General features: G+C 45.9%; 1 protein-coding gene across 1 annotated transcript in view; it reads right to left on the bottom strand.

Annotated features, from left to right (window-relative positions):
- adgrl1a (adhesion G protein-coupled receptor L1a) overlaps positions 1-27,661 on the bottom strand; it is a 54,720-nt gene that overhangs the window by 8,480 nt on the left and 18,579 nt on the right. The window contains exons 4-16 of the mRNA XM_071542686.1: positions 24,520-24,534; positions 15,673-15,880; positions 14,845-15,109; positions 13,560-13,887; positions 8,248-8,541; positions 6,629-6,732; positions 5,737-5,922; positions 5,499-5,537; positions 4,095-4,275; positions 3,532-3,654; positions 2,352-2,563; positions 2,088-2,261; positions 678-887 (exon numbers count right to left, since the gene is read on the bottom strand). Of these exons, the coding sequence (XP_071398787.1) occupies positions 678-887; positions 2,088-2,261; positions 2,352-2,563; positions 3,532-3,654; positions 4,095-4,275; positions 5,499-5,537; positions 5,737-5,922; positions 6,629-6,732; positions 8,248-8,541; positions 13,560-13,887; positions 14,845-15,109; positions 15,673-15,880; positions 24,520-24,534 (2,339 nt within the window). The remainder of the gene's footprint in view (positions 1-677; positions 888-2,087; positions 2,262-2,351; positions 2,564-3,531; positions 3,655-4,094; positions 4,276-5,498; positions 5,538-5,736; positions 5,923-6,628; positions 6,733-8,247; positions 8,542-13,559; positions 13,888-14,844; positions 15,110-15,672; positions 15,881-24,519; positions 24,535-27,661) is intronic.

The raw sequence follows: 27,661 nt of genomic DNA, 5'->3' as shown, positions 1-27,661 counted from the left end.
GAGAAAAATAATTAGACTGAGGCAAATAGGTGAGTGAAAAACAGGGAAGGACAGAATAGTCTTTCACAGAGGAAAAATGAAAAGCTGGCCCTGGGTTGACTGGCTTTATGCGCAGTGTTGAGCGGTAATGTATTACTCAGTGCAGTAAAATTATTACTTTTCCTAGTAAGGATTATTAAGGAAACTGCTTCAATTTCAGTAATAATTTTACAGTTACCATTCAGTAAAATAAGTCATTACCTTTGTTATGACTCCATATAAATATCAGATTCAAGTTGAATTATACAAAAACGTAACCTGATCCCCTGATTCGCCTTCATTAGTCATCGTTGACACACTCAGTTATCTTAGATGTGAAATGGCCATGAAAAATGTAACTTACTTAAATTTTTCAACATCTTTGATTTTAAAGAGCAAAAGAACATTGAACATAAATGCCGCTGGGTTTCCCTGATCATTCACGCAGAAGTGCAGAGGCGAGGCAACAGAGTTACCCGATTTTTGAAGGAGAGGATGCAATCATCAATTTTGGGGGTGTAACAGAAAAGTAATATAAGTAGTAGTGTAACAAATTACTGCTCCCAGGCAGTAATAAGTAAAGTCATTACATCGCTTTCGAAATGAGCAACGAGAATTGAACAGCATATTTCTTTTTTGGGGTCCGGCTAGAAACTCACATGGTACTGTGTCTTGTCGATGCCGATGAGGAAGAGCAGCTCGGCGATGAAGAGGTTGATGCACAGGTTCTTGTGGATGGTGTTGCGGTCGGTCTGCAGGCCTCGCAGGAAGCAGAAGGTGGAGATGCAGATGGCCAGACACACCAGGGAGATGACAATCCCCACCCAGGTGATCACAAACAGGATCAGTTCATGCATTCGCCCCGGGTACTGAGATCCCGGTAGTGGAGGGTGAGGGGGGGGGGGGGGGAGTGTGGAGAGGAATTGGAAAGAGAGGGGCAAAGGGCCAGGGAGACAGGAGAGAATCAGAAAATAGAGGAGAAAAAGATAGGCACACAGTGTGGGGAGACAAGGAATAAAGAGACACAAAGGAGAGGTTTGGAAGGGAGAAACAATAGGGGGGTAGATCAGCGAGAGAGAAGGGGGAGGGAACCGAGGGGAGAGAAAGAGCAAGATTGCTTCATTTAATATTTGTAAATATATGCAAGAAGCTAAAGTGTAGAGACAAGAGACAAGACGTCTTGAAAAAATACATGACATTCAAATTCATGTGAATGTCAGCTGCAGTAGCAGGACATGAATTTGTAAGCGTGTGCCTCCCTGAATGTTGGAGTGAGGGAGGGAAAGAGGAAATTCAAAACAAAGAGCAAGTCAGACTGAGAGGGTGTATTACAGTTTTTTCTGATTGCTTAGGCACTAGCTTTGAAACTATAGGCCATTTTTGCAAAACTCTACACACTAACCACAAAACCTTACACCAAACCAGCAAAACATTATGCATCTCTTGCAAAAGCAAACAATTCTTGCAAAACTCTTTTAAAAAATTGTGTTTTTGCGTCAATACAGTACACACAAACCATCATTTGAATAAGCACCAACTATGCACTGATAGTATAAAAGAAAAACACATGTGGCTTTTGCTTTTTCTGTGTGCAGGGCATAGCAGTTTGCAATAAAGTTTTGTCCTACATGTAGTAAACACACATACACAAAGGTATCCAAATGTGTAAAGTATGGATGTGTATTCCGAACATAACACACTATCAATACAAATAAGGGGAAAAAGTTATTTATTTTTTCTCTCAAAATTTTCTCAAACAACAAAAGCGCAGTAGAAGAAAACAAAAACATTTGTGCTAGAAAAAAAAAGAACAGAAAAAAATACGTTTACAGTGTTGCTATAGAAGTGTGTTACGTATTACTGTAAATTGCAAACTGAGTGTAAAGCAGTGAGTTGTGTTTACAGTTTTGCAAAAAGTGAGTTATAAAATTACAAACTGAGTGTAAAGCAGAGAACCTGCATTCAGTTTGGCACACTTGTGTGTTAACGCTCGCATGAATGACTGTCTGCATATATTACTCGGTTCGCATTTATTAACCGTGCGTCTGCCGCGCCCCTCGTTCGCTTACATCGGGTTCGTGGTGAGCCATGAGCACGGCGAAGTTGGTGAGGTGGCTGCAGGAGCAGGTAGTGTGCGTGCTGTTGGTGTCCAGCAGCCTGCAGCCCTGGGACGACCACTGGCCCGTCATGGAGCGCTCCGAGTAGTTCCAGAAGGAGCAGTTTGGGCTGTAGTGGTTCTCCAGCTGGGGGAAAGAAGAGAGGGATGATGGGTAATGACGCTGGGTGTCGGTACGCGAACGAAGCATTATGAGGGAGGGTGCATTTCGGGGCACCTGTAGGTGTTTGAGTGTGAAGACCACCGGCTCGGTGAGGAACACCCTGCTGGACTCTTTATTGATGGAGGCGGCGATGACATGGGAGTTGACCGCCAGGCCCCGCCCATCTTGGCCCGGCCCCGCCTCCAGCTCCATCTTCACCGTGGCGTTCTCGGTGGACAGGAAGGAGCCCAGGTTCTTATACAGGACAAATACCACCTTCACTTGGCCTGCAGGTGGGGGGGGGGGAGAGAGAGAGAGAGAATGAAACAGGGGGGGAGGGAGAAATGGAGTGAAGAGAAAAGGGAGTGAAAAAAGATGGATGTTAAGTGAAAAGAGAGATATAGACAGAAAGAAAGAAGGGGAGAGGGAGGGGAGAGAAAAAAAAGACCAAATAGAGAAATGGGGGCATAATATGGTAATGGCAGTGAGAGTGACAGAGATAGAGAGTGAGAGAGTGACAGGGCGAGAGAGAAGGAGACAGAGAGAGAGAGTTAGTGAAGGTTAGAATGATGGTAAGGACCGTTTCATTTTGACTGGTGGAAGAGAGCGAGATTTAATGTGGAGGGCAATGGAACATTCATCCCTCAAGCATTCACAGATCTCTTATTATTCCATATGAATATTTCATGTGCGTTTGTTTCAATCATTCTAATCTCGTTCCCACTGCAGAGCTGAGCGGAGACAGAAAACAGAAAAAGGGTAGGGGATTGGGGGTGGATGGGTGGGAGGGGGCTAGGGAGGGGAAAAGGAGGAGGGGAGCGATGGAGAGGGGGATGACGAGGGGGGGGGGGTTGAAACGAGAGAGATGAGAGAGGGGGATAAGATGGCGGAGAGACGGAGCAAGGGAATGGAATGGGGAAAAGAGAGGAGAGCGAGTGCTGAGATTGCTCTGTCAGGCTGGGGCCGATAGTAATCTACACGCCTCCCCAGCTATTCTATTAAGACTGCCGTTAAGAAACCATCAAGAAAAGAAATTGTCTCAGCGCTTTTGTTAATCTGATTAGCCTATTATTATGAACCAATAACTTAGTCAACTGCATGCAGATTGTTTTAAGCTTGCATGAAAATGCAAATGGAAACATGAGAGAGTGTGCTGCGCAGGAAAAGCTTATTTTGCCCGGCCTGGGGGGGAGAGAGAGGGGGAGGGAAGAAGAGGGGGGGAGGGGGGTTAAGGGCATGAGATGTGGCTGCTGACCGTTCCGGCTGTACTGTTTGACTGTGGAGGCTGAGAGCTGGATGGTGCTGTCGCTGGCATAGTTCTGTGGGAAGGACAAGTCCTGCAGGTCCATCTCTGTGTTCAGCACATGCACCTCGAGATCTGAGGGGGCGAAACAAAGGCACGCACAAATAGGATGAACAATTCTGTGTGGCAAAAAATGCACAAAACAGGCAAACAGAAATTCTGCATCACACCCCTATGGTACAGTTCCACAAATTGTGGTTTAGCTGTATATCCATCCACCCATCCATCCATTCATTCATCCATCCATATGTCCTACTATAGAAATATGACTTATCTTATTAATATTTCTGCTTGTCTTTCATGCTGTGGCCCATGACAAAGTGGTCCTAATTTCTGATTTTAGTCTATCCTGGTGTTAAACTTGGTGCATTTGTTTCTGCTGTATATTGTGTTTTAGTGGGACCCGAGGAAGAATAGCTGACACCCTTCTGTGCAGCTAATGGGGATCCTTATCAGTAAACAAATTAACAAATAAACGTCGACCATAATATACTCCATTAACGCTGGTCTCTTACCAATGTTGGGGGCTCGGTCGGAAAAGCGGTTCCCATACATATTGTTGGCCAGCAGGAAGGCTCCTTTCTCCAGGACGTCCAGCAGCATGGTGGCAGTGTGGGCCTGCTCCGTGCTGTTCATGTCCTGCCACGACTCCAGAGCCTGGGGACGCAGCAGGTTGTCCACCGTCTGCACCACCGCCTGCCACACACAGGGGGCGCAGCATTTATTGATAACGTCACTTGATCACCACAAAGTACAAAGTCACTACTATTCCACTATTATCTCCTAGAACCTCACCACTCCCCTGCATTACATTTATTACTGTGCTATGTCAGACATATTACCGTTCTATTTCACACTTACAATTCATTTAATGGCAATTTTGATGGTTTTATCGGCTATCCAATTTATTGGAGTAGCCTGCTTGATGAATCATGTAATTCTCTTGCTCAGGCCTCTCAAAATGAAGGATTGACTGCAGGGTGGAATAAAGAGCATTGCAGTTACGAAATGAATTTAGTATCAGAATGCACTCCTACACTCCTGCACTCTTTAATAGAAGAAAAGGATCGTGGGCCGTTTTTGGTTTATCCTCGGAATCGATGTCGTGATACTGAGCTCCACTACAGCAAATGACCAAAAAAAAACAATTACACAGCAGTCTTTACATTCATCTGGCACCAGCGAAGATCAGTGGATCTGGTATCATATTACAGTATGCTGCACACAGGTCAGGACACACAGAAAAGACTGTGTGCTGCAGAATGCCGCATTTCATCATTACAGCAAGGCATACACAAGGCCTTTTCATGCTATTAGATTACAGCTTTCTCAGAACCAGAGATATTGCACAAATATTGAAAAACGACAGCAGGGTGTAGTAACACGAACCGTTGCCTTTCATACTATCGTCAAATTACATTTTCCTCCAAGCAAGAGATACTGTACATTATTGTGCAACACACAGAGGCTGAGGCCAATATTATGCAGTAAGGCTCCATAACAGCGCAACAAAGCTAAGATTATGTCACAGAAGCATGACTTCCACATTTGCCTGACCCATATTTTAGAGATATGTACACCATGAGCAATGCAAAAACTACAAAGCCGCTTCATCGCCTTGGGAAATACCACACCAACATTTAAATACAGCACATACATACTGCCTGCCAGGAGTCATACCAAAACTTGCTCACACTGCTCTCCAGCACAAACCAGAAATACTATGAAACACACTATACATGATTCCAAAGGCTACATAAATCATAATACAGAGCACAAAACCCTATGCCACGGGCTAAAGGAATCACATCCACAATCCTGGTCTAGTCAAGGATTTATCTTCCCAGTATTATTCTAAGTCACAGAGCAGCCCTACTCCAGGGGCATGTAAAGCAGGGAGATAAAAAGGAAAACGGTACCTGGATGTAGGCCCGACAGGTCCGCTCCCGCTTCTGCAGCTGGAAGGGAGAAAACAAAGCCTTGAATTAAACAGCTAAACAAAAAAAAAAAATGGAAATTAAAAAAGTCAGTCGTCCTTGCATGTGCACTATAGGCGGGTGATTTTACATTCGCCTTAAAGCTTGGGTTATATACAATATGGATATCTGTGTGTGTGTGTGTGTGTGTTCCTATGCGTGTGTTTATACTTTATTCTACCTTATTGTAGTTGCGTGCGGCGGACTCCTTGTTGCCGGGCCTCAGCGCCTGGAGCTGGGCGTCCAGTATGTCCAGCAGCTGCTCCATCAGTCGCACGGACGAGCTGACGTCACCGGCGTGGATATGACCCCGCGTGTGGTTCACCAGCTCACCAGCTATGTTGGCAGCATTCTCACCACTCTTTATCTACACACACACACACACACACACACACGTTTATATACAGTGAGGGTCATTATAAAACAGATAGTTCCTGTTCTCACTTCTGATGTTTGTTCATTTAAATATTAATGTGCTAAATGAAAACAACCACTCATACTAGTACTTGTGTCTTGCCTAGCAACAATGTTATTTAGCTACCATTCAAGAACTGTATTGCTCGGCAGAAGAATGTAATTTAATTATTATTGATTAAAAGACAAATGATTTCTTGAACAATGCCGCCCCATTTTTATTGCCATGGTATGTTACCAACGTTTTATAAAAGCACTAAACCACTTGAAGCCCTGATTTGCAGCGAGCCGCAGCCTCTTGTGGCTGATTACCTGAATATCCTTATACTGTTATGAACAGGTATATTGCAGTGGGCTATGTGAGACTGTGAGGGAGCAGTTGTGCTGGCGTTGTGCCTTACAAGCCACGGATAAGCACATTTTTTAAAATAATTTGACCTAGCTGTAATTATAGCATATTAGTCAAAGAAGAGATTTAATTAAGTATTAAGAGCATATGCCTTGTAATGAAGGGCCAGTTGAAATGAGTCTGTATTTTAATCAGGTCAGCCTTGGAGATATGTTAATGTGTGTGTGGAGGTGGACGGGGAGGAGGGTAGGGGCAGCGGGCCAGAGGAAGGGGACACTGCCGAGGCCAGGGGGACGGCTTCAGGTCTCACCTTCTGGGCCACCTGGTTGACCCACGGGGAGGTGCAGTTACTCAGGTCAGGACCCCGCGGGTTCCACACAACCTGCTCCGCCAAGCACTGGAACGAAGCGATGCCTGGAGACCAACAGAGGCAGAAGAGGAGGGGGGAGTAATGGAGAGATAATAGGCGTTAGGTGTTGGCAATTAAAGGGAAATATGTGGAGGAGAGGGATGAGCAAAAAAAAAAAAAAAAAAGTGGATAGAGTTTTTTTCCCTAGAAAAATGAAATGAAATGAATTTTAAAAATGCAATACTCAAAGCGTTTGAAGATGAGAGAGAAGACGGAGGGCGGAAGTAGAGAAAAGTGTGTGAGAGAAAATGGGTCAGAAGTGGGAAAAGGTTAAATAATGGAGTGTAGGGCAGTGAGAAAGTGAGTGGGAGAGAGAAGGAGCGAGGGGGGGAGGCAGGCTTTCAAGCTGTAAAAAGCACGGTTTAAAAGGAACATAAATGCGTACGTACTACACAACACACTCTGTGCGCCCGCACAAACACACGCACACACACACCAAAGACATAACCATCAGGTGCGATCTCTCATTGGTGAAAAGAACACCAGAAAGCAAAGCGTCCTCCATCAATCCTCAATTCCAGCTCCGTTTTTTCTATTTAGTTAGGAAGGTTCAGACAAAGGACACCATACAGGGATCAAACCAGGGAGGGGTCTTTCCACTACTGATAACACAAATAACCAGCGTCAAGTCACAACGAGAGGGAGAGAGGAGAGGGGAGCAGAGACCAGAGAGAGAGAGAGGGGGGAACAGAACGGAAGAGGAGAGATGACAGAGACAATGCAGCAACACTTCACAGTTGTAGAAGGATCAGAGCAGATGTGGCTTTGCATTTCATACTCTTTTTTTCCCTGCCACCGTTTTTTTCCTCTCTCTCTCTCTCTCTCTCTCTCTCTCCCACTTTCCTCTATACTATCCTCCATCGACCACAGATTGGGTTTGAGAGCTCTGCCAAGACACGGCAATTAAGCCAGCTGCTAATTTAATGTTACTGTCTTTTTCACGGCGAGAACAGACAGAAAAAGCAGAAGGCATCGGCGAGGAAGAGATGGGAGACGCTTTTTTCTGTGACTAGAGAGAGCTATTTGATGGCTGCATGTTTAGAGGTATGGAAGCTAGCATGAAGGGAGGTGAAGCCTGTGTTGTCTATCCTTTCATTTCATTATTCGCCACTTTCAATCAGCTATTTCTGTTTCTGTGGGAGACGGGTCTTTCATTTGTGGAGGACAGGCTTTCATCTGGGAGTCCTGGGGGACTCTGCCTGCTGGAGAGCAACATAGGGATAGAAGAAGAAGACAACAGTGGAAGAAAAACAAGTGTGGGCACACAAACATACTGATCCCACACATACTGTGGCAACATGTGCAGACATACACTCATGTGCGCAAACACACACACACACACACACCCAAACACACAGAGAGTATATGCATACACTTCAACGCACAAACACATGCATTGTTTTTTTCATGGAGTGGAAAAATTACACACTGTCCTTTCATGGAATGGAAACAAATTGCACACACACATGTAAACACACACACACACACACTCGCTAGTCCCACACTGCAGATGTTCTTACCTAGAGATCCTTTGGGACAGGGGCGGTCCACTGTTTCTCCTCTCTGTGTGGTGGGCCACTGGACGCCCCGGGCCACCCTGGACTCGCACACGTGGGACTCGGGGCCCGGAGGAGGGCGGGGCGGCCGGCGCGTCACAGGCACAGTGGCCGTGATTGGTCTCAGGTCGGGGCCCTTGTTGATGGAGCCAATGGGGCGCGAGGTGGGGGCCAGAGGGCGGGTGGTGGCGGGGCTGGCACTGGAGGTGAACGGCCTGGCTGGGATAGTGGTGGTCACTTGGGTGGTGGTCAGAGGGCCTGGGGCAAGGGGGGAGAGAGAGAGAGAGAGAGAGAGAGAGAGGAAAAAAAGAAAAAGAGAGCGCCATTTAGAGCGTTATAAGAGGATGTAAGGGATTTTGTTAGAGAGCAGCAAAGCCAGACTGAAAAAGCCAAAAAGAGATCAAGGGAGTGAAGGAGAGAGGCATGTGAATGTAAGATGTCTTTCAGAAGTTGAGTTCAAAAGTTAGCCCGACAATAATTGGGGTGACAAATACTTTTTGAGCCTCTCAAAGCTTCAGTGTCTTGATATCGCTCCCTCCTGCTCTCCAGAGGGAGTGGGAGAAGCGGGGTAGAAGATGGAGAGAAAGCATCATCACAAGACAGGGAGAAGTAAATAATTGATCAAATGTATCAGAGAAGTCACCATCGCTAACAACCAAACCTAATGCGACGATAAAAGCAACACATCCCAGCTACAAAATCCTAACTGATCAAACGCAGAGTCGGCTCTCAACTCCATGGGTGCAGCCGCCAGCCCGTCTGTCTATGGCTCTTCTCTCTCCGGGCCTAATCCTAGCTTCATACAGGCCTTCATGTGGCTCAGATATACACCCAAACCTCCTACTCATATTGATGGACTGTCAAAATACAAGTGTGGTGTACTCATTTTACCCTCTCCCTCACCACTTGAGTATGACTCTTTCATCAACCATTACACAGAGAACTTGACATGCAGTACTACTGCAATCACACCTGAGAGGCTGCTCTCTACTGCGACTATGGGTGGGGATGGAAATGTGACATGTCTGGTAAGTGAGCCGCCCAAATCACAGTGAAGAACCTCTTTAAGGGTGTTATGGATCTTACATCCTGCAACAGTCACAAACACATGCAGGCTTTCTGAAAAGTGTTCTCCCCAGTCGTAGGATGCATACATGATCATGTTTGAGCAAATACAGAAACTGTACTGGATATCACTGAATAACAGTCTTATTAGCCAAAAAACAACAAAATTAGCTTATTTATTTATGAATTCTATTCATCAGTTTCCTTTTATGGACGTGAGATAATCATGACACAGGCATTCATTGCCAATACACCAGTCATTTTGTATGAAATAAATTCTATGTATATCCAAGAAATCATTCTCAACTAAGCAACCCATTCAAAAACAAGCACAGATCCTGTACAGACCCAGGGTGCGTGTTAAATTCTCAGCACTGAAGCACTGCGACACGGTTAAATTACCTAATTCCACTAACGTTACTTAAATACCACAAGGTAACGTTAAAGTCACCTACCGTTAGGTCTGTAGGGCAGCGAAGACGAGTTACTGTCTGTAAAACCCATGGATGTATTAAACTATGGATGAGGCATTCAAAGATGGCGGCCCATTCATTCCAATGAAAGTTGCTCACCCAGCGCATACGCCGAAAAAGTTTCTACGACTCCTACTTCCGTGGCCGACAGCACCTGCGCAGTTGTGTTTTTCTTGGCCCCGCCTATCCCACATGAACGAGTCAAGCGGCGTTCTCGTAGCGTCCGTGACAACGGCGCGTTCATGTGCAGCTTTCTAGGTTCTAGCTTCTAGCTTCTGATTGACTGTTGCTGCTGCAGACTCGGCTCTTCGGGGAAACCGTCGTCCAGGTATGACTCTATCATTTATTCAATCACAGAACATTTGCTTTATTTGTATAAATCTTACATCCAATGTGAAGTGATTCAGTCTGGATAAAGTTGAGCTAAGCTAACGATGGTAATAACGGTTAGCATAACGAGACGGAGTCAGCTAACATAACCATGGGTTAACGTCAGGCAAGTTAAACAAATTAAACTCAGTTAAACATAGAAATGTTGGTTAGATCATAGACTAAACTTTGCATTTGTGATGTATGCTCCACTTGTGTTGCTCCACTTGTGCTGAACGTTGTCTTGTGTTTCTCACAGGGAGTCAAGTTCATGCCACACATCGCTAGCCAGGTCCATGTCAAGGGTTTACTCGCTTAACCAGATGAGGAGATTTATTTTGAACTTAATTTAGAGCATTATCGATGTGAGATGGTTCACATCGGTCATAGATAGTAATGACTTGGTAGCTTTTTCACCTCTACTGGAGCCAGTGCTTCACAAATGAAGTACTTTTCACCCTGTGCTGTAATCATCATGATGATGTATGCTAACTGTTACTTACTGCAGTTTCTTCTGTTACAGAAACTCCTGCTCTTCAAGAACCACTGACACTTCTCTGGAAAATGCTCCCAAAGAAATTAACTTATTTATGATGTCTACATGTATTTAACATGTAGAATGGAACGTGTTTTGAAATAAATCTTTACTTTACATATAACAGTTTGTCTTGGATCATCTCTTAAATAAGTCTTAGTTGTCATCACTCTGTAGTCCATTGCCCTCAAATTACTTTTCCATCTCCATCTTACCTTGGTTATTACAATTACGTTATTACACTTACAACAGTGTGAGTAATTTCTGACAATATTGACTAAAGCCACACATCTAGACCACATAGTCCAAGTTAACCAACTTGCTGTTGCCTCAGTGTAGAGATAGTATTACTTGTAGCCATTATTATTCTGCTGCATGTATTGATTTAATCCATGGGACTGAACTACACTGGATCAAAGGTGGGTCACCTCACAACATTTAGTCATGACATAAATATTGGTACTCTTATCAAACACAGTCCTATATGAACAGTGTATGAAGATAGGTTTGCATTATGCAACTTAGATGTAAGGTTTGCTAGTGAAAAAAAAATCAGTTAAATTATTATCATTGGGAATATTCTAGGTTTGTTGTGTCACACCAAGGTTTATTTGAGTTTGCAAGTGTTACACTATCTATACTGTCATAGCAAAATTTCTATAAGCTTGATCTTCTTATGCAGTGCCCAGAAACACACCTCGTTGGAAGAAGACTCAATTCCATTTACATAATAGACATTATCAGTAACTCAAGCAGGTTAACTCAAATTGGACATCTAAATATAAATTTACAGGCAGTAATAGAAATGAGAACAACCATCAAAGCCCAAATATATTCATAACTTTAATAGGATAAAGAAAAGTACATAGGCATAGTCTGTAAACGGAGAATTTTGAGATGTAAATAAATATACAATAGTAAGTAGGTGCATAGAACTGCATATGCTACATGTAGCTGGTTAACTACAGCAATGTTATAACGTTAGCTAGCTTGCAAGCGACCTATTTAATCAAGAGAGAAACAAAAACAAATTAGAAACCATCCGTTATTGTTCTGAAGTCTTGCCTGTTAAACCTAAGTGTCGGCGGACGTGTAGGTTGAGTTTAATGTGATCTAGTTTGATCACATACAGCTAAAAGCCTCTGCTAACAATCAGCTAGCTGTATAGCTTGTCAACAGTGGAAGTAGAAGCGGTGAATGCGCACGGAGCGTTCTCGTGGCCTGGAGGCGCGTTCACGGAGCTCCAGAAAATACAGCTTTATACAGCTCTTGGTGGCTTCCAAGGAAAAATGGACCCAATGATTTCAAAATTGATAATTCAAAGACTCCATTTGGACTATGTACTACACCTAGAAAAATTTTCCCGGAGTTTTACAGGTGTTTCTTTCCCCATGTATCTCTATGGGAAAAAGTCTTTTTGGGCCCCATGGCGTCACGTGACTTGCAATACCGGGCTTGGCCACTACGCCAAAATCGCCGCACAGCCCAGAGCTGTTCCTGGGGGCTTGGTAAAACCCCGTTACTGACTGTGGAATGTTAAGTTTCATTTTTGTTTTCACACCAGGAGACTGTGGATTGCAGTGCTGCTGGTCTGCTGTCTGTACATCTCCAAATTACAGACATGACGTGATGCGCACATCAGGCGCATTAGAGATTTAGATCCATTTCTATACAGCAACTTTTGATTTTGTGCCTCGGTATGGGAAACTCTGCATCACACAAAAACGCCCTCTAGAGGCCATCTGACGAAGCACATCATCTCACTAAGCGTTACCTGACTGACTGACTGAATTTGCCTTGGCTGCGCCGTGGGAAAAACACTCCTCACAATGAGGAGGTAACACTTTATAATAACCATCATTAATAAATGGTAAATTGATAGTAAATTAAACTTTAGTTAATAGTTATTTTACTGTTAACAAACAATGAAATAGCTTTTTACCCTTTTTACCGTCTCTTATCAGCTATGATACAATATATAATTTATAAACAAATGATTTTATATTACACAAACTAATGATAAAATAACATAAATTATAGCATTACTAATAATTAGTAAACATTATTAATGATCATTTCATTGTTTGTTAACAGTAAAATAACTATTAACTAAAGTTTAATTAACTATCAATTTACCATTTATTAATGATGGTTATTATAAAGTGTTACCAATGAGGACTCTAAGGTATGTTCTTTCTCGTTTTTCTTCATATTTGTTATTGTGTCTGAGTCAAGAGTGGATTTATTGAAGGTCAACAGTGTTCCTCCAATATCATTACTTAATGACACTGAATCACATTTTAATCAATTCTTTGTGTAATATTTCTGAAATTCCTTTTTGAAAAATGCCATGTGGTATTTGATTCCAGGCCTCTGTGTGGAGTCCAGGCCCCGGACAGCAAAAATGTCAACTATGAAAAAAATGTCAACCCAAGTTCACAAATTAACCAATTAACATTTCTGTTTCTGAGTAAATATCTGAAATCATTATAGCCTGCGCTTGGCAAGTAGTAAATATATTACATTTCTGGGATGCTTTGGAAGAATATAAATACTTTTTGTGACAAACACTTACTTTTTTACACTCATTTACAAATGCAAAATGTCAGTCACAATCATATACATAGAAACAGAGGACACAGGTGCCACCATGAGTTAGCTCAGTAACCAATAAAGCACAAAGATTTATGGGCTCATCAGGCATGGCTGACATGACTATCTGTCCAATCAGATCACTGTAATTGCCTACTGTGTAAAGTGCAAATATGCATTTCACAAGCTTCCTCCTTACACACACTGTCTAGATGAGTGTTTTCTGTGGAGTCAGTCCTTACCCGTGGTGGGGTCTGGCGGCCCAAACTCCAGCGGGTAGCGCAGCACATTATAGTTGTTCCAGACGTACAGCTGGTTGTCTCGGGGGTTGTAGTCCACAGAGGAAACGTACTGGTACGGGTTGGGGAAGGGGATGTGGACGGGCTCCTCGCGGGCACGGTTGGTGTTGTAGGCGTACAGCACCAGGTCGCCACCCGCCTCGCTGTCGTCATCCTGGTAGACGGAGCGCACCGCGTACAGCACGCCACACGCCATGAAGGCGTTGGACGCCAGCCTCTTGTCGAAGCTGGTCTCCCAGGTGCCCTCGAAGCGCAGGGTGTAAGGGTTCACCTGCGGGACGGGAGGAGATGCTGAATTTCACTATTTCATACTGTTATCCATTGGCCATGCATGTTTTCATATTTTAGGGGGATACTTTAACTTTTACACTTTGCAAAATTATTTCCTGTTTAGGTCAAACATAGCGATAACCCAGTGGGAGGTGGCTAGCAGAACAACACAGTCATTCAAACTCTACTTATGGGAACTTGCTGCCTGGTTTCAAAATTACTGCCTGTTAGGAAACAAAGAAGCAATTTCTATTAAAAACATGGATGTTGCTAAATTCACAGTGATGGATTATGCTTTGAGTTTAGCAGGTGAGCAGCGCGAGGTAATGTGACTTTGGATTACAGATGACACACGCAATGTTTTAAACAATTATCTGGATGGGTCTGGAGTACTGGAACACTGATACAGACGAGTAAACAACCCAATGACACCAGGATTTCCCTGTGATTGTACATAGATTAGAGCTGCTACTTTGAAGTTGAACTTCTGAAATATATATATAAAAAAAAAAAAGTTTATCATTATGACAGCTTTAGTCCTGAATAAATAAAGTGTTCCAATGGGGAAACTGGATCTCTTCAACACTGTTTGAAGCTAGAAAGAAACTGGCTGTCCCCCCCCCCCCCCCATACACACACACTACATTGACAATACAAAGCAAATGTTGACTCTTCTTCTAAAGATTAGTTTTTGGGTATGTGATGGGATTTGAAATTTGGTCTAACCACTTGCAAATTATGTTTATATGACTCATTCTCTATTTTTTTCTTTATTTTCCTTACCAACGTGCCCCTGATATTTCTGCATATCTTTTGTCTGTGTGCTTGTATAATCTCAATAAATCATTCATGTATGACATATGACCTTTCCTCTGACTAGTAGGATGAGCTTTGACAATAATCCACTCCTGTATTTTTAATCTTCTCATCCCCTTCTGCTCAAGCACTGCTCTCCCACCTGGCTGACCACCAGTCGCCCGTTGTTGGCCTCGGTGGCGTAGATGACCCACAGGCCGTTCTCGTCCACAGCCAGGTCGATGTCTGACTTGCCCCCCCAGCGGTAGGGTGACGTGTCATGGTAGTTAGCGTTGGTGATGATAGCCTCGCCGCTCTTGATGCGCGTCCGCAGGTCGTACTTGACTATGTTGCGTGTGCGCTCTTTGTTGTAAAACACTGCGCCGTCATACACCACGAAGCCTGTGCCGTCAACTCGGTTCGGCAACCTGTGAAGAGAGGGGATCATATGAGTGGTGCAGCAATGCAATAACACTTAAGGCCACGAGACTATGGCTGTGTTCAGACTGCCAGCCCAAATCAGATTTTTGGCATATCCAGATTGGAGTCAGATTGATTTTATCAAGTCTGAACAGCAAAAAAACTAATGGAAATGACATTGGCATCACATCCAGAGCACCAGACGCTCTGGACGCTGCCATCAGTTATCGTACTTACACACACACCTACGTCGTTACCACAGCAACCAATACAGACATCTTAGCGCCTGAACACACAAATCCGACCTGCTCACTTGCAAATAAAAGTGTGGACAGTCAGTCCTCAAGATCGGATTGGAGAAACAAAATGGATTTGCCCGCAATCTGAACAAAACCCAAGACAATCCATACACTCTGCATGGCACGGGCCTACAAGACGGCCTCACGGCGAGCAAGCTGACACCACAGTAGGACCAGTCTGCTATCAACATCCTAGTCACAGCAAAAGGCCGATAAATCAATATGCTGGCAGATGCTATTTGATCATCCGGGACAGTGGGAGGCGCCCTCACTTGTAGGTGGTGGTGGCTCGGTTCTGTTTGAAGTCCTCCCAGGAGGCGTACTCGTACAGCATGTCGGTGCGATAGGGGGTCCAGGGCATGACGTACAGCCGGTCCCCCGACTGCAGAGGGTCCTTACACCACGCCCCCGACTGATGCTCCGCCTCCTGCAGAGAGCTGGCCGCCTGCACCCGCAGCAGCGTCCCCGGACACACAAAGACTGGAGCAGAGCAGGGGTGTTGGAGGAGAGAGGAGGAGAAGAGGGGAGAGAGGGAGAGATAGAAAATGAAAACAAAGCATTGTAAAATGAAAGATATCATGGAGATGGCAGGGGGGAAGAGAGAGAGCGAATGGGGAAAAGGCCAAAGAGTGTGTAGAATAGAGCAAGAAGGAGAGACACGGAGGGGACGGGAGAGAGATGAGAGTAGATAAAAATAAGTTGAGAATCGAGAGGAAGGAGACAAAGAGGAGGAGAATGGGAGAGAGGGAGAGAGGGGGGAGTGAGGTGAGGTACATTATCAGATTTAAAATGAAGGAACATATAAAAGCTCATTTGTAGAACATCAGCATTGTGGTCGGAGAGCGGCTGAATATGATAAATGGGAGATTTCTGGCTGCTGCAGCCGCTTAGATGTAGTCTCTAATCTAATTTATCTTGGCCTACTTTTTATTTGATTGTGCATTTTCTATTTCAAAGGCCTCCGCTTCCCTGCTCTGCTACTGGGTGGTAAAACAGTAATTGTGGAGCTTGTTTTATTAGGACAGAAATTTGGCTCTCAGTCAAGAGTAATGCCTTAGAAGAAGCATCCTGGGGTAAAGATGTGAGTTTGGCTAGGCCTCCCCTTCCTTTTTTCCACTGCAACCCATGCTCCACCTTAACACACACACACACACACACACACACGCACACACGCACACACGCACACACGCACACACGCACACACGCACACACGCATACACAAAACACACACACAAACAGACAATACCTACTTCAAACAAAAAGACACAATCCGCACACCAAACAAAATTACACTGAAACCCTCACACACACAATCCACACACCAAACAAAATTACACACACACACACACACACACACACACACACACACACACACACACAGAGCTACTGTAAGCTGTGGGTGGAGGTCATCCACTGGGGACTGGTGTAAATTGGCTGGCTGACGCAGTGTGTCCCAGCCAGACAGGGAGGGTGCCCCGGGACCACAGGGTGTGTCAGGTGATCTATGGAGAGAGCTGCTGGCATCCTCGCCACTCTGACATCACAGGGGAGCGAGGGACAGAAAGCGAGAGAGAGAGAGAGAGAGAGAGAGAGAGCGAGAGAGCGGAGGAGTCCCCCTGTCTCCTCTGCCAGCTTATTTATGTGTCTCTCTGGCTCGGGGTTGAGACAGAACCAGACACCTGCTGGTCACCTCATGATTGAACGCATCCCTGAACTAATTGGGCACTGCAGGGGCATTTGGACACAGATGACACACACAGATACACAGACAGTCACACACATGCGCACGTGCATACCATCCCAGTGCACACGGGAACACACAACATGCACGCAAACACATTAACACACACACACAGTGTCGCATAGTGCCTCTTTAGAGTGATGGATCAGTCTAGTCTAAACACTATTGCTGAAAAACTGTGCTGAATATTGCATGGGGCCCGGTGCAGGAGGAGAATTGTAATAGAGAGATGGAGGAGTTACTTCAGTGCAAGCAGGCTTTAGGAAATCCAGCTTTCTCTCTTCTCTCTGTCTGTCTCGCTGTTGTTGATAGTGGCTAGTGATCTGTGGTGCTGGGCCACTTTGGGATTAGCTTGTTCTGTCTGAGGGGGCCCAGCAGGGTTTGAGACTGGCAGCGAAACAGGAATCTAATCAAGCTCAGGCATAAACAAACACTCTGAATACAGGCTCTTCACAGGGAGGAGGCTTGTCATGCTCCATTGTCATACTAAAATGCTAGTTACAATGCAGGGACGCCTGAGGTGTTTGGTTTGCAAATATGAACGTGGGTGACTAAAATATGCTAAGTAATGTTCAGAACAATGGTTAAATCCAGCACTTTCGGGCAGCAGAACAATCAATTTCTTGACTAACATGCCAACTCTGCTTCACACCACAATCAAATTACATCTTTATCACTCTAGATAAAGGGTGTGTGTGCTGCAAATCAGCACAGTTGTGCTCAAAAATATTTAGAATGAAGGCCATAAAGGGTGAGGCATTAATGGAGCAGCAAGCTACGGAGTGGAAAAAAACAACCAATAAAAAAGTGGGACACCGCCATAAAAGTACAAAGGTACTGTACTGTAAATAGAGAAATAAACAGCATGCAGAAAGCAATGCAGTCTCTCTGCATGTAGGTGACCCATAAACAAAGCCAGGAACACTCTGCCTCAAGGTAGAATAAAGGACAAACCAACACGAACATGCAAGCCTATTCTCTATAGTCACAATCAGTATCAACAACTAGAGGTGCAAAGTAAGTAAGTATTCACATGCAAACTAGCTTCCAACTCATCTGCTGTTATGATATAATGAAGCTATCATCTATACATTAGAGTACAGTAGAGTAAATCTTTAATGTCCCTGTGGGGCAATTTGCTTGGTAGCCAGTAGTCCAACAAAAACGCATAGCGTACACATACAGCAATAAACACACAATGGATGAAGAAATACATACAGCAACAGCATCACCTAATGAAGGTAAATCAGAGTTTGTATTCAGTTGGCTAACACAGCTAAGTATGGCCTATTATGCGTTGAAAACAAACAACACAAAAAAATAGAAAACAGCAGCTGGGACAAAAGATTTGCTATACCTATTAGCCCCATCTTGGGAAAGCTGATCCTGGAGAGAGACGCCTATGATCTTCTGGCACAGCTTAACTATACTCCAGAGTTTGGCCTTATTCTCAAGGCTACGATTGCCATACCAATAGATTATCGAAAAGGTTAAGACAGATTCACTTAAGGGAGAATAAAACACTTTCATATCTGTCTTGCCCACATTAAAACACTGAGCTATGACTGGCCATAATAGAGAGACAGGGAAGAATACACTGCAATCTATCATGGCTGCAAAATAGTTGTTATGGTCTGCAATACAATTTACTCTCAATACATCCCACCTGCTGCAGAGTTCCCCCTAAATACTATGTGATGCTGTTCATTATTGCAGCTAACCTTCCAGCCCAGTCTGCACCCTATCGGACTCATTACTATAACACCGCGGCGCAGCACAGACTAACAGACTGCCATCGTCTCTCTTCCTCCCCCATGTTGCTCTGTCTTCCCTCCTCTCCTCTATGGCCCCTTCCGGCTGCCTGTCTGCAAGCCTGGGTTTATTCTAATGAACTGGGTGTTGGGTGGGCCCGGTGTCAGAGGGGCTCATCAGCGGCCTCCAGGCTGCACACGCAGCGCACGCACACACACATACACACGCACACAAAACACACACACACACACACTCGCGCTTACATGCTCACAGGACAGACACAAACAGTGGCCACGCTTCACACCCTGCACACCCTGCCTAGGGGGCTTCATTAACTCTGACCTGCACTCCCAGCCTTCCCCGCTGCCTTCCTGTTTACCAACTCTTTCTGCTTCTCCTTCGCTCTACCCCCCTCTCTCTCCCTCTAACTGGAAAGGTTGATTGTAGCAGTGGGAAGCCCCAACAGCTCAACCCAAGCAATACAGGCTATAGTACAAGAGGCTATTATGACCACAGTATGAATTAGGTATTAGGTATTAGGCATTAAGCATTAGGCGTAAGGCTTGGTATTAGGCATTATCCTAGTCTGGCTAGAGCAGGTTAGCTAGAGTAAGAGCCAGCTGGGATTACGTGAGATTGTTAGATTAATAGATTAATCCCTGTTTGGGTGAGGATGGAGATCTTTGCAGTCATGATCAGCCCTGTGAAGTCACCAGGCAGTGGAGACACAGCACGTCTTTGCCTTACTAGCTAGCCAGATGGCTAATGAAACTTACCTTATCAGGGATTAAAACCCAGCCTGTAGCTATCATACACTAGCATGCCAATTACCGCCATGCTTACAGGGAAGTACTGCCGTAATAATTGACTGTTTATTTATCTCCATAATCCCTTTCCCAGGCACAGGTCAGCTGTTACTTGTCAATATGAGGCTGCAGTATAAAATGATGAAAGCCCCTGAAATTTCCTGAAAATGACAGTGAGGTAAATATCTCCCATTAGTCTGGAGTAGCAATTTCTGATTGACTTGTAACGCAATTAAAAGTGAGCGCTGACAGCTTTAGGCTAAATTTAGACTTTTCATTTTGGCTGTCTACAGCAATTCATGGTGTTTTCATGTGTGATGTGACAGCGCCATGGTAATGGTTAATATTAGACTTTGATGATCTAAGCACCCCCTGCTTCGCCACTTTTTGGCAGCTGTTTCTAAAATGGCTTCCTTGTAGAGTGTGTATGTGTTTTCTTTTTTAGCTGTGGGCAGATGAGGGCTTTGCTGGCCCAGGCTGATGCCTAGCCCACAGTCATGGCCTGGCTACTGGACTGACTGCTGAGAACATGCTGCTCTAATTGAATCCCACACCTGTTACTGGCAGGTGCAGCACACAGGCAGCAGGGGGCAGAATGGAGCATGGCATGGAAGCCCTTGTCCATGCTGGACAGTTAATGGACTGTAAGGGTAAGAGCGTGTGCATGAATGTACAGTATGTCCCCGCGGTGGTATGTCGATCTACATTCATCAGCCTGTTAGTGTGTGTGGGTGTGTCTTGGTGTGTGTGTGTGTGTGTATGAGTGTGTGTGTGTGTGTGTGTGGGCGTGCATGTGTGCGGTTCAGAGATAGAGAGAGGGAGAAAGAGAGAAAAAGGTGTGAAGGAGGATGTGAGCGTGTATTGTGTGTGCAAACAAGAAGAGAGAGAGAGAAGCGAAGAAAGAGAGAGAAAATAGGTTATTTCCTGTGAAATGAGAATTAGGAGTGAGTTAATCTGCCGAGAAGTGAGGGAGACATAGCGACAGAGAGAGAGAGAGAGAGAGAGAGAGAGAGAGAGAGAGATAAGGAAGGATAAGGGAGGGGTTCCCATTGTGTGTCCACTTCCTTTTAGACAGCAAGGGGGTCAAGGCATGGGAGTAAAAACACAATACTGATTTTACACAAACGCGCACGCACAGGCACAGACATGCACACAAACACAAACAGACGCACACACCTACAGCACCAGCACACACAAAAACTTGCGTATAATGCACACACACACACACACACACACACACACACACACACGCACACACACACACACACAGTTGCACACACATTGTCCAGACAGTGGAAGAGGCAGGTGTCATGCTGGCACCTTTATCAACCCAAACATTCACCCCAGAGAATACCCTTCACTGAGACCAAAAGCTGGCAACGGCTAGAGATAGCGTCCGTTGAAAGAAAAGTCTTATCTGTCTTAAAGTGGGGCTGACACTGAGTGACAGGGAAGTTGGTCGGGACACGGCTACAGAGGCTACCGGCTGCAGATACAGTAGACGACAGGCAGGCGTACGCTACACTGTCTGGGTAACAATAAGCCTGGGTGTAACATTAGCCTAGCCTAGCCTGCCACCGCCCTGCCTGCCTCTTCTCTCTCCTCTCTCCTCCTCCCTCCTTCCCTCCCTTCCCGCTCTATCCATCTATCTGTCCTCCCCAGTGAGTGAATCAGGCCTCCCGGCGGTGCTGTCTGTCCGTAAAGGTCCTTAAGAAATCCCCCGAGACCCCCGCCATTTATATTCATGACCACCTGCCTGTGCCGCACACTTCTTTAGCTTTAACAATGCGATGACTTCTCAATGTACAGTCAGTCCCCGCACACACACACTCTTCCCTATCTCCCTATGCCGCTGAATAGGATGTCTGCGCTGCCTCGGTCACATGACTGGGCTTGTGTGTGGTGGGTCATTCCTAATGAGGCGCTGCTGCCTGACTCGTTCGTCTCTATAGCGACCGCTCTCCCTCTCCCTCTCTTCTCTCTATCTCCATACGCAGTCTTTCTTTGTGTCTTCCTGTCGCACGATGCAGTGCTCTCTCTGTCTCTTTCTCTCTATCTCTCTCTCTCTTCTGAATCAAAGGTAGAGTGCTGTTTGTCTCACTTCTGTAAGTGTGAAGAATGGTTTTGTCCTTGCATGCCCCCCCCCCCCCGTATCCCCCCCCCCCGTATCCCCCCCCACTCTGAAACACCAAAAATGTGCACCAATAGTCTAACATCGCTTCCTTTCCTTGCCTCTTTTCCTTCAGGAGCAAAAAGGCTGGAGGTGAGAGAAATATCGTAGACACTTATTCAGTCCTGTCAGCAGTGATAAAGGAAATAATGATGTGGGGAGCGCACTCTGCTAGACTGTCAGCGAAAGGGTGAGAAAAGGGACAGAGGGTGCGAGGGAGGAAGGAGACACTGCTGCAGCCAATGTGGTCTTAAAATAGCCTGACGGTAGGTAGGTTGACAGAGTGTTGGACATTCATTGTACAGGATCTCCTGCGCGTGACATCATCACTGTGCGATGTGCGCCATCGCAATCCCAATCTGTCAATCAGCTGATCAATCCATAAATCAGTGAGGATTAATATGACAAAGACACGGGCGACACAGAGTCTGGAATGTTAATTCAGCCAAAACAGAGAGAGGAAGTGTATTCAGCAGCAGTGGAGGGATGGACCAAGGTGGGTAAGGAGAGGGGTGCAGACAGAGGGAGGGGTTGTTCATCTTGGTATTAGTGGGAGGAAGAGCAGTAAATAAAAATAACCAGTTGGATGAGGCGGTGGGAGGAGGAGGGTTAAGTATTGTAGCTGGCTACTCCACCACAAGCAGGGAGAACCAAAATGGCTGTTTGCAGTGGGAGGAAAAATGTGAGAGAATGAACCATGTCAATGAAAAGCCATGGACACAACGACAGACAGAGGGGTCCATAAACCGGTTAATGGCATTCTCTGTAGGAGTTAATTCCTCCGACATATGGATCCAGCCATGGGGCCAGACGGGGAAAATGGCTGTGGCCAAGACAGATGTGAATGGGGGTTTCAGAGAGAGGTGAGGAGGGTTGGGACCTGAGAGGGGGAGTTAAGGCTCATTGGGAGGCTGGCGCTGATGGCCACTGCTCTCTCGTCACAACCTTGGATGTGAACCGGGTCTGTCTCCGGCTGCCGAGCGTTGCTCTTTAAGAGGCTTGTGATTGAGGCGCCCGGCCACACTGATTGTGGCTCTTTAGAGCGCTTGTGTCGAGGTCCTGCTGCATCAGAGAGGCCATTACAACGAGAGGAGCTGGAGCACTACCTACGGGGGAATACACCTCCTCCTCTTCCCCCTCCCCTCTCCTCCCCCTCTGGAGCCTCTTTTAACACACAGAGAACCAGGGGGGATTGGCTGATATGGAAGGGGAAAGGGGGCACAAGGTCACAGTGCATGTGCAATAAAGAAAAGAGAGGGATGGCAGTGACAAACTGTAGAGAGAGAAAGGGAGATAGGAGGGAGAGAGCGAGAAGAGAGGAAGAGGAAGAGGAGCAGTGTAAGAGATGCTCAAAAGAGCCTGCGGCTGCTTGTGATGGCCAGATGTGATCTGAGAGATAAACCAATCAGAGAGAGAGAGAGAGAGAGTGAAAGGGAGAGTGAGAAAGAGAACAGATAGGGAGAGTGGAAAATGTGTAGAAGAAGAAGGAAAGAGACAGAATGAGAGAACAAGAGTTAACTGAGCGGGTGATTGTTTGAGAAAGGGAGAGAACGAGAGAGAGAGAGAGAGAGAGAGAGCGAGAGAGAGTGAGAGAGAGAGATAGAGATAGAGAGAGAGAGCGGACACTGAAGCACCTGGAAATGGGATACTGTAAAATGATCTGAGAGAAGCAACTTTGGCCAGTTACTGTATTGTTCTTAACACCGTGTTTCTGTCTTGAGATTACAAACAACAACAAACTTTGAATTGGTCCTGAGAAACTAAAAAAAAAAAAAAAGAAAAAAAGAGGGGAAAAGATACAGTATGAAGAAAGGGAGCCGGTGAGTAATGTGAGGAAGAGAGGAGAGGAATCACTTGGATCTGGAGGGACAAGTTAGAGATTTGGACAAATAAATCGTAAACACGATAGAGAAATGAGCAAAAATAATACTCAATGGCAGATATGAATCATCAGGTGTGTGTGAGGCAACAGTGTGAAGAGAAAGATGGTTTAGAAACGGGATGGAAGAAGAAGAGAGAGATTACCATCCATGAGGTGATATGAATGTATGTTGTCTGTTTGTAAGTCTGGGCTGGGATGCGGACAGCTACTTTGTATAGGAAAGGAATGAAGTTAATCTCTCGTTTATCTCTCATAGATACTTGACCGACCTCCCATGATGCCATTGTGTGTTTATGTGAGTGTGCATGCTTGTGTATCAAAATAAGTGGGTTTTTGCGTGTGTATGTGTGTGTGTGCATGCTTGTATGTGAGTGTGTGTGTGTGTAGGTGTGTGTGCGTGTGTATGTGTGTGTGTGTGTGTGTGTGTGTGTGTGTGTGTGTGTGCGTGCGTGCAGGTCAGGCTGGTGTCGTCAGAACGAAGGAGGAAATCTAGAAGGATCTTAGAGTTTTTGGTTATAAGTCAAAAAGAGACCGAAATAGAAAGGGTAGAGGAAGCGGAGAGAGAGAGAGAGAGAGGGAGAGAGAGAGAGAGAGAGAGAGAGAGAGAAAAGGGAGGGATATCAACATCAAACATGACCACTACACAAGGTGCTGGGTTAGGAGGGGATATGAGGGGAGGGAGGGAGACAAGGGAGGAGGAGGAGGAGGAGGAGGAGGAAGAGGGAGGAAGGGGCGAGCTGTGGTTTTTATGTTCATTGTGGTCTTTACCTTTTTGATCCACTTCTATTCAAGCATCGGAAAAAGGAGAAAGAAGGAGATAGAGAGATAAGAGAGAGAGAGACAGAGTAAGGAAGAGAGAGAGAGAGAGAAAGAGAGAGAGAAAGAGAAAGTAAAGAGAACGAAAGAAAAAACAGGTGCAGGAAAAAAGAGAAAATTGAGATTAAATAAAACGCTGTCCTTTCTCTCTGTTTTTTTTTAAGCATGTTATCTGTCTGTGTTATGGTTGGCTACTCAGAGAAAGGATGGCTCAAATGGAAAATGAGGAGGGAAAATGGCCTGACCTGGGTTTAAGTCCATTTCCATTTCATTTCAGCTTTATCAATAATCCCCCAACAACACACTCCACCCCCAACCACACACTCTCGACCCCCGCCTCCACCCCTTTAGTCTCTTATCGCCACATCCCTCCCTCCCGCTCCCCCTCCCTCGTTCTCTCCGTCCAAATTCCAGCTCCAGGGACCTGATGGGGAAAGAGAGAGAAAGAGAGAGGGAGAGAGAGAGAGAGAGAGAGAGCATCTTTGTGCTGTAGTCCTCTTCAGCTGTGGAAGTAAACAAAGAGTGGAAAAGGCAGAGAAATAGATGGGGGAATGGTGGATAGGTCGCAGGGAATGGTCGAAGGGTGGCGGTGAGGATGTCTATATCTGTGGGGTGTTGCCTTCTGCGGGATCATTGTATCCTGCTCTCTTTCTCCAAGTACAGTCAGTGTCAACATTAGAGCGGTCCCTTAATCTGAAGAAAGCGGTGCTTTTGACTTTGCTCAATTTACAGAGTCAGGATGCTCGCTATAGAAGCCGGCACAAAAACACTCAACCCATCGACCGTCCAATCAATGGGGAGCTGCCGGCTTGCCTGGCCAAGGCTGGCTCATCAAAAGAAGGGAGAACAAACAACAGGGAAAAGGGAGGGCTTGACAGAGTGGAACGCCTCAGAAAGACAGAGAGAAACTGCGATACACGATGGGGGGGGGGGAGGGGGAAGGGAGAAAGGAGGGGAGAAACAAAAGAGATGAGAGCAATGTCTACAGCAGGCTCATCACACACGAATCAATAGGTTGGTGTGTTGAGTCGCACCAAGGCCTCGGCTGACACAGGCAGGTATAAGCCGCGATCGCGCCGACATCCAAGGACTCCGTTTGGTTTCTGCTCGTGTCGCCGGCATTAATGGCGTGTCTGGGAGGTCCGGGAGCAGCTGGAGTCTCGAGGCAGAGCGAGCGAGGATCTCAGGTCTGCCTTTCGCATTATGTCACTGGCACACGCATCTCCTCTGTGGTGGCTAAGCAGCGACTTGTGTGTCTGTGTGTGTGTATGTGTGTGTATCACCACGTCTCTCGGGAAGAGACGTGTCAAAAGGCACATGGCTGGCGAGTCCCTGCTGTGAGGCGTGATTGTCGTGTGTGTGTGTGTGTGTGTGTGTGTGTGTGTGGGTGTGTGTGTGTGTGTGTGTCGTGGGAAGTCTGACGTCCCCGGGGAGCCCTGCAAACTCATCACGACTCCTCCAACGCCTTGCACACAGGATTGCCCGTAAAACCCCAGAGAGAGAGAGTGAGAGAGAGAGAGAGAGAGAGAGAGAAAGAGAGAGAGAGATGTAAAAAGAGAAATAGAGAACAAAAGAGAGAAGAAAGGGAGAGTTAGCAGCAGTGGCCTGATGTGCGTGGGGGACGGCCTTGCCTCTTGGCAGCGATACAGCAGCAGCAGCAGCATCAGTAACACTGATCTTTTATCATCTGATGCCAAGATCAAACTGGACAAACAGCCTCCATGAAGACCTGGGGATGGCCGCCATTTTCAGCCTGGATGGGTAAACGTGGCAGCGTGATGTATGCGGGCCCTCTGAAGCCGGGGCAGGGGGCAAGATAGCACAACCCCCCGTCCCTTTTCCCCCTGCCCCCGCTCCCCACTGCTAGTGCAATCCTTACCACCAAGGCAAGGGGAGGGAGAGGGCATCCGGAGAGCGTCCAGAGCTTTCATCCTCGCTGAAATAACAGCACGGTGGCGCATGGGGAAACCAGAACTCAGCAGGGCTTGAAACACATGGAGTCTTCATAAAGAGGGGTCCGCTAACGGAGGACTGGGAGAGGGGCTTGGATCTCCGCCCCTTCATAAGTGGGAGGCTACAATCCTCACAGGTGGGGGTCCTAACAGCATGGCGTGTGTGTTGTTGTGTGTGATGCACTGCAGTGGCATGTGATGTGAGAGAGAGAGAGACAGAGACAGGGAATCAGAGAGAGAGACAGAGAGGGAGTGGAGACAGAGAGAGGTAGAGCTCCTTTGATGCTGCAGAGGGGGAGAAGAAGAAGAGGAGGAGGAAGAGTGGAAGACTTCTGTTGGCTCCACGTGCTCTCCTGATCCCGGTTGTCCTGAAAAATAGACACCAAGCGTAGACACACATACAGATCACACACACACACACACACACACACGCACACACACACACACACACACACACACACACACACAGAAAAGAGACATGCACTCATCCAGTTGTGCTCACAGTGAACAGGAGGTTAGTGTAAGGCCACCTTGGCTGTTTGTTTGATTCATTCAGCATTTCTCTTTCAAGGCCCTTTTGAGAAATAAGGTACTGCCCTCTCTCCCCTTGCTCACTCTGCTCAGCGCTCTCTACAACCCTATCAATTACTCCCACACTAATGAGTCCAGCTAGCAACACACACACTCAAACACACACACATACACACTGTTGGAGCGCTGCAGGACAACTTAGCCTCCTCTGTCTCTTTCACCATGTCCACGGATAGTGTGTCCTCTTGCTTCTTCCGTCCTCTCTCCCCCCTTCCCTCTTGCTCTCACTTACTTTACTTTTTTCACAGTAAAGAGGCATCCCTTTCCAGGGCCTGAGCAAAGCCTCCTGCTTGTCATTCACCAAACATTTATGAGCCCCACGTCTAATGGTGCCCCTATACATATTAATGGAATTTCCTTTTCAGCTACATCAAAGTGTTTCCTCTCCTCCCCTGAAAACTTGTCATATTACAATGCCATTATTCCTTCTACTGACAAACTCTTCCCGACAAGTCAACTATCATTTCCAGCGGCTTTGTGTCCAAAAAGCGATGTCTCGTAATGAATAGGCAGTCCTGAATACATTTGTGGGGAAGAATCAATTTTATAAA

The sequence above is a fragment of the Centroberyx affinis genome, unplaced genomic scaffold (assembly GCF_046629955.1).
Source record: "Centroberyx affinis isolate AG114_WGS23_722 - 3 ecotype Tasmania unplaced genomic scaffold, CSIRO-AGI_Caff_v1 ptg004154l_1, whole genome shotgun sequence".
NCBI lineage: Eukaryota > Metazoa > Chordata > Actinopteri > Beryciformes > Berycidae > Centroberyx > Centroberyx affinis.
This window is presented reverse-complemented; position numbering and strand designations above follow the sequence as displayed.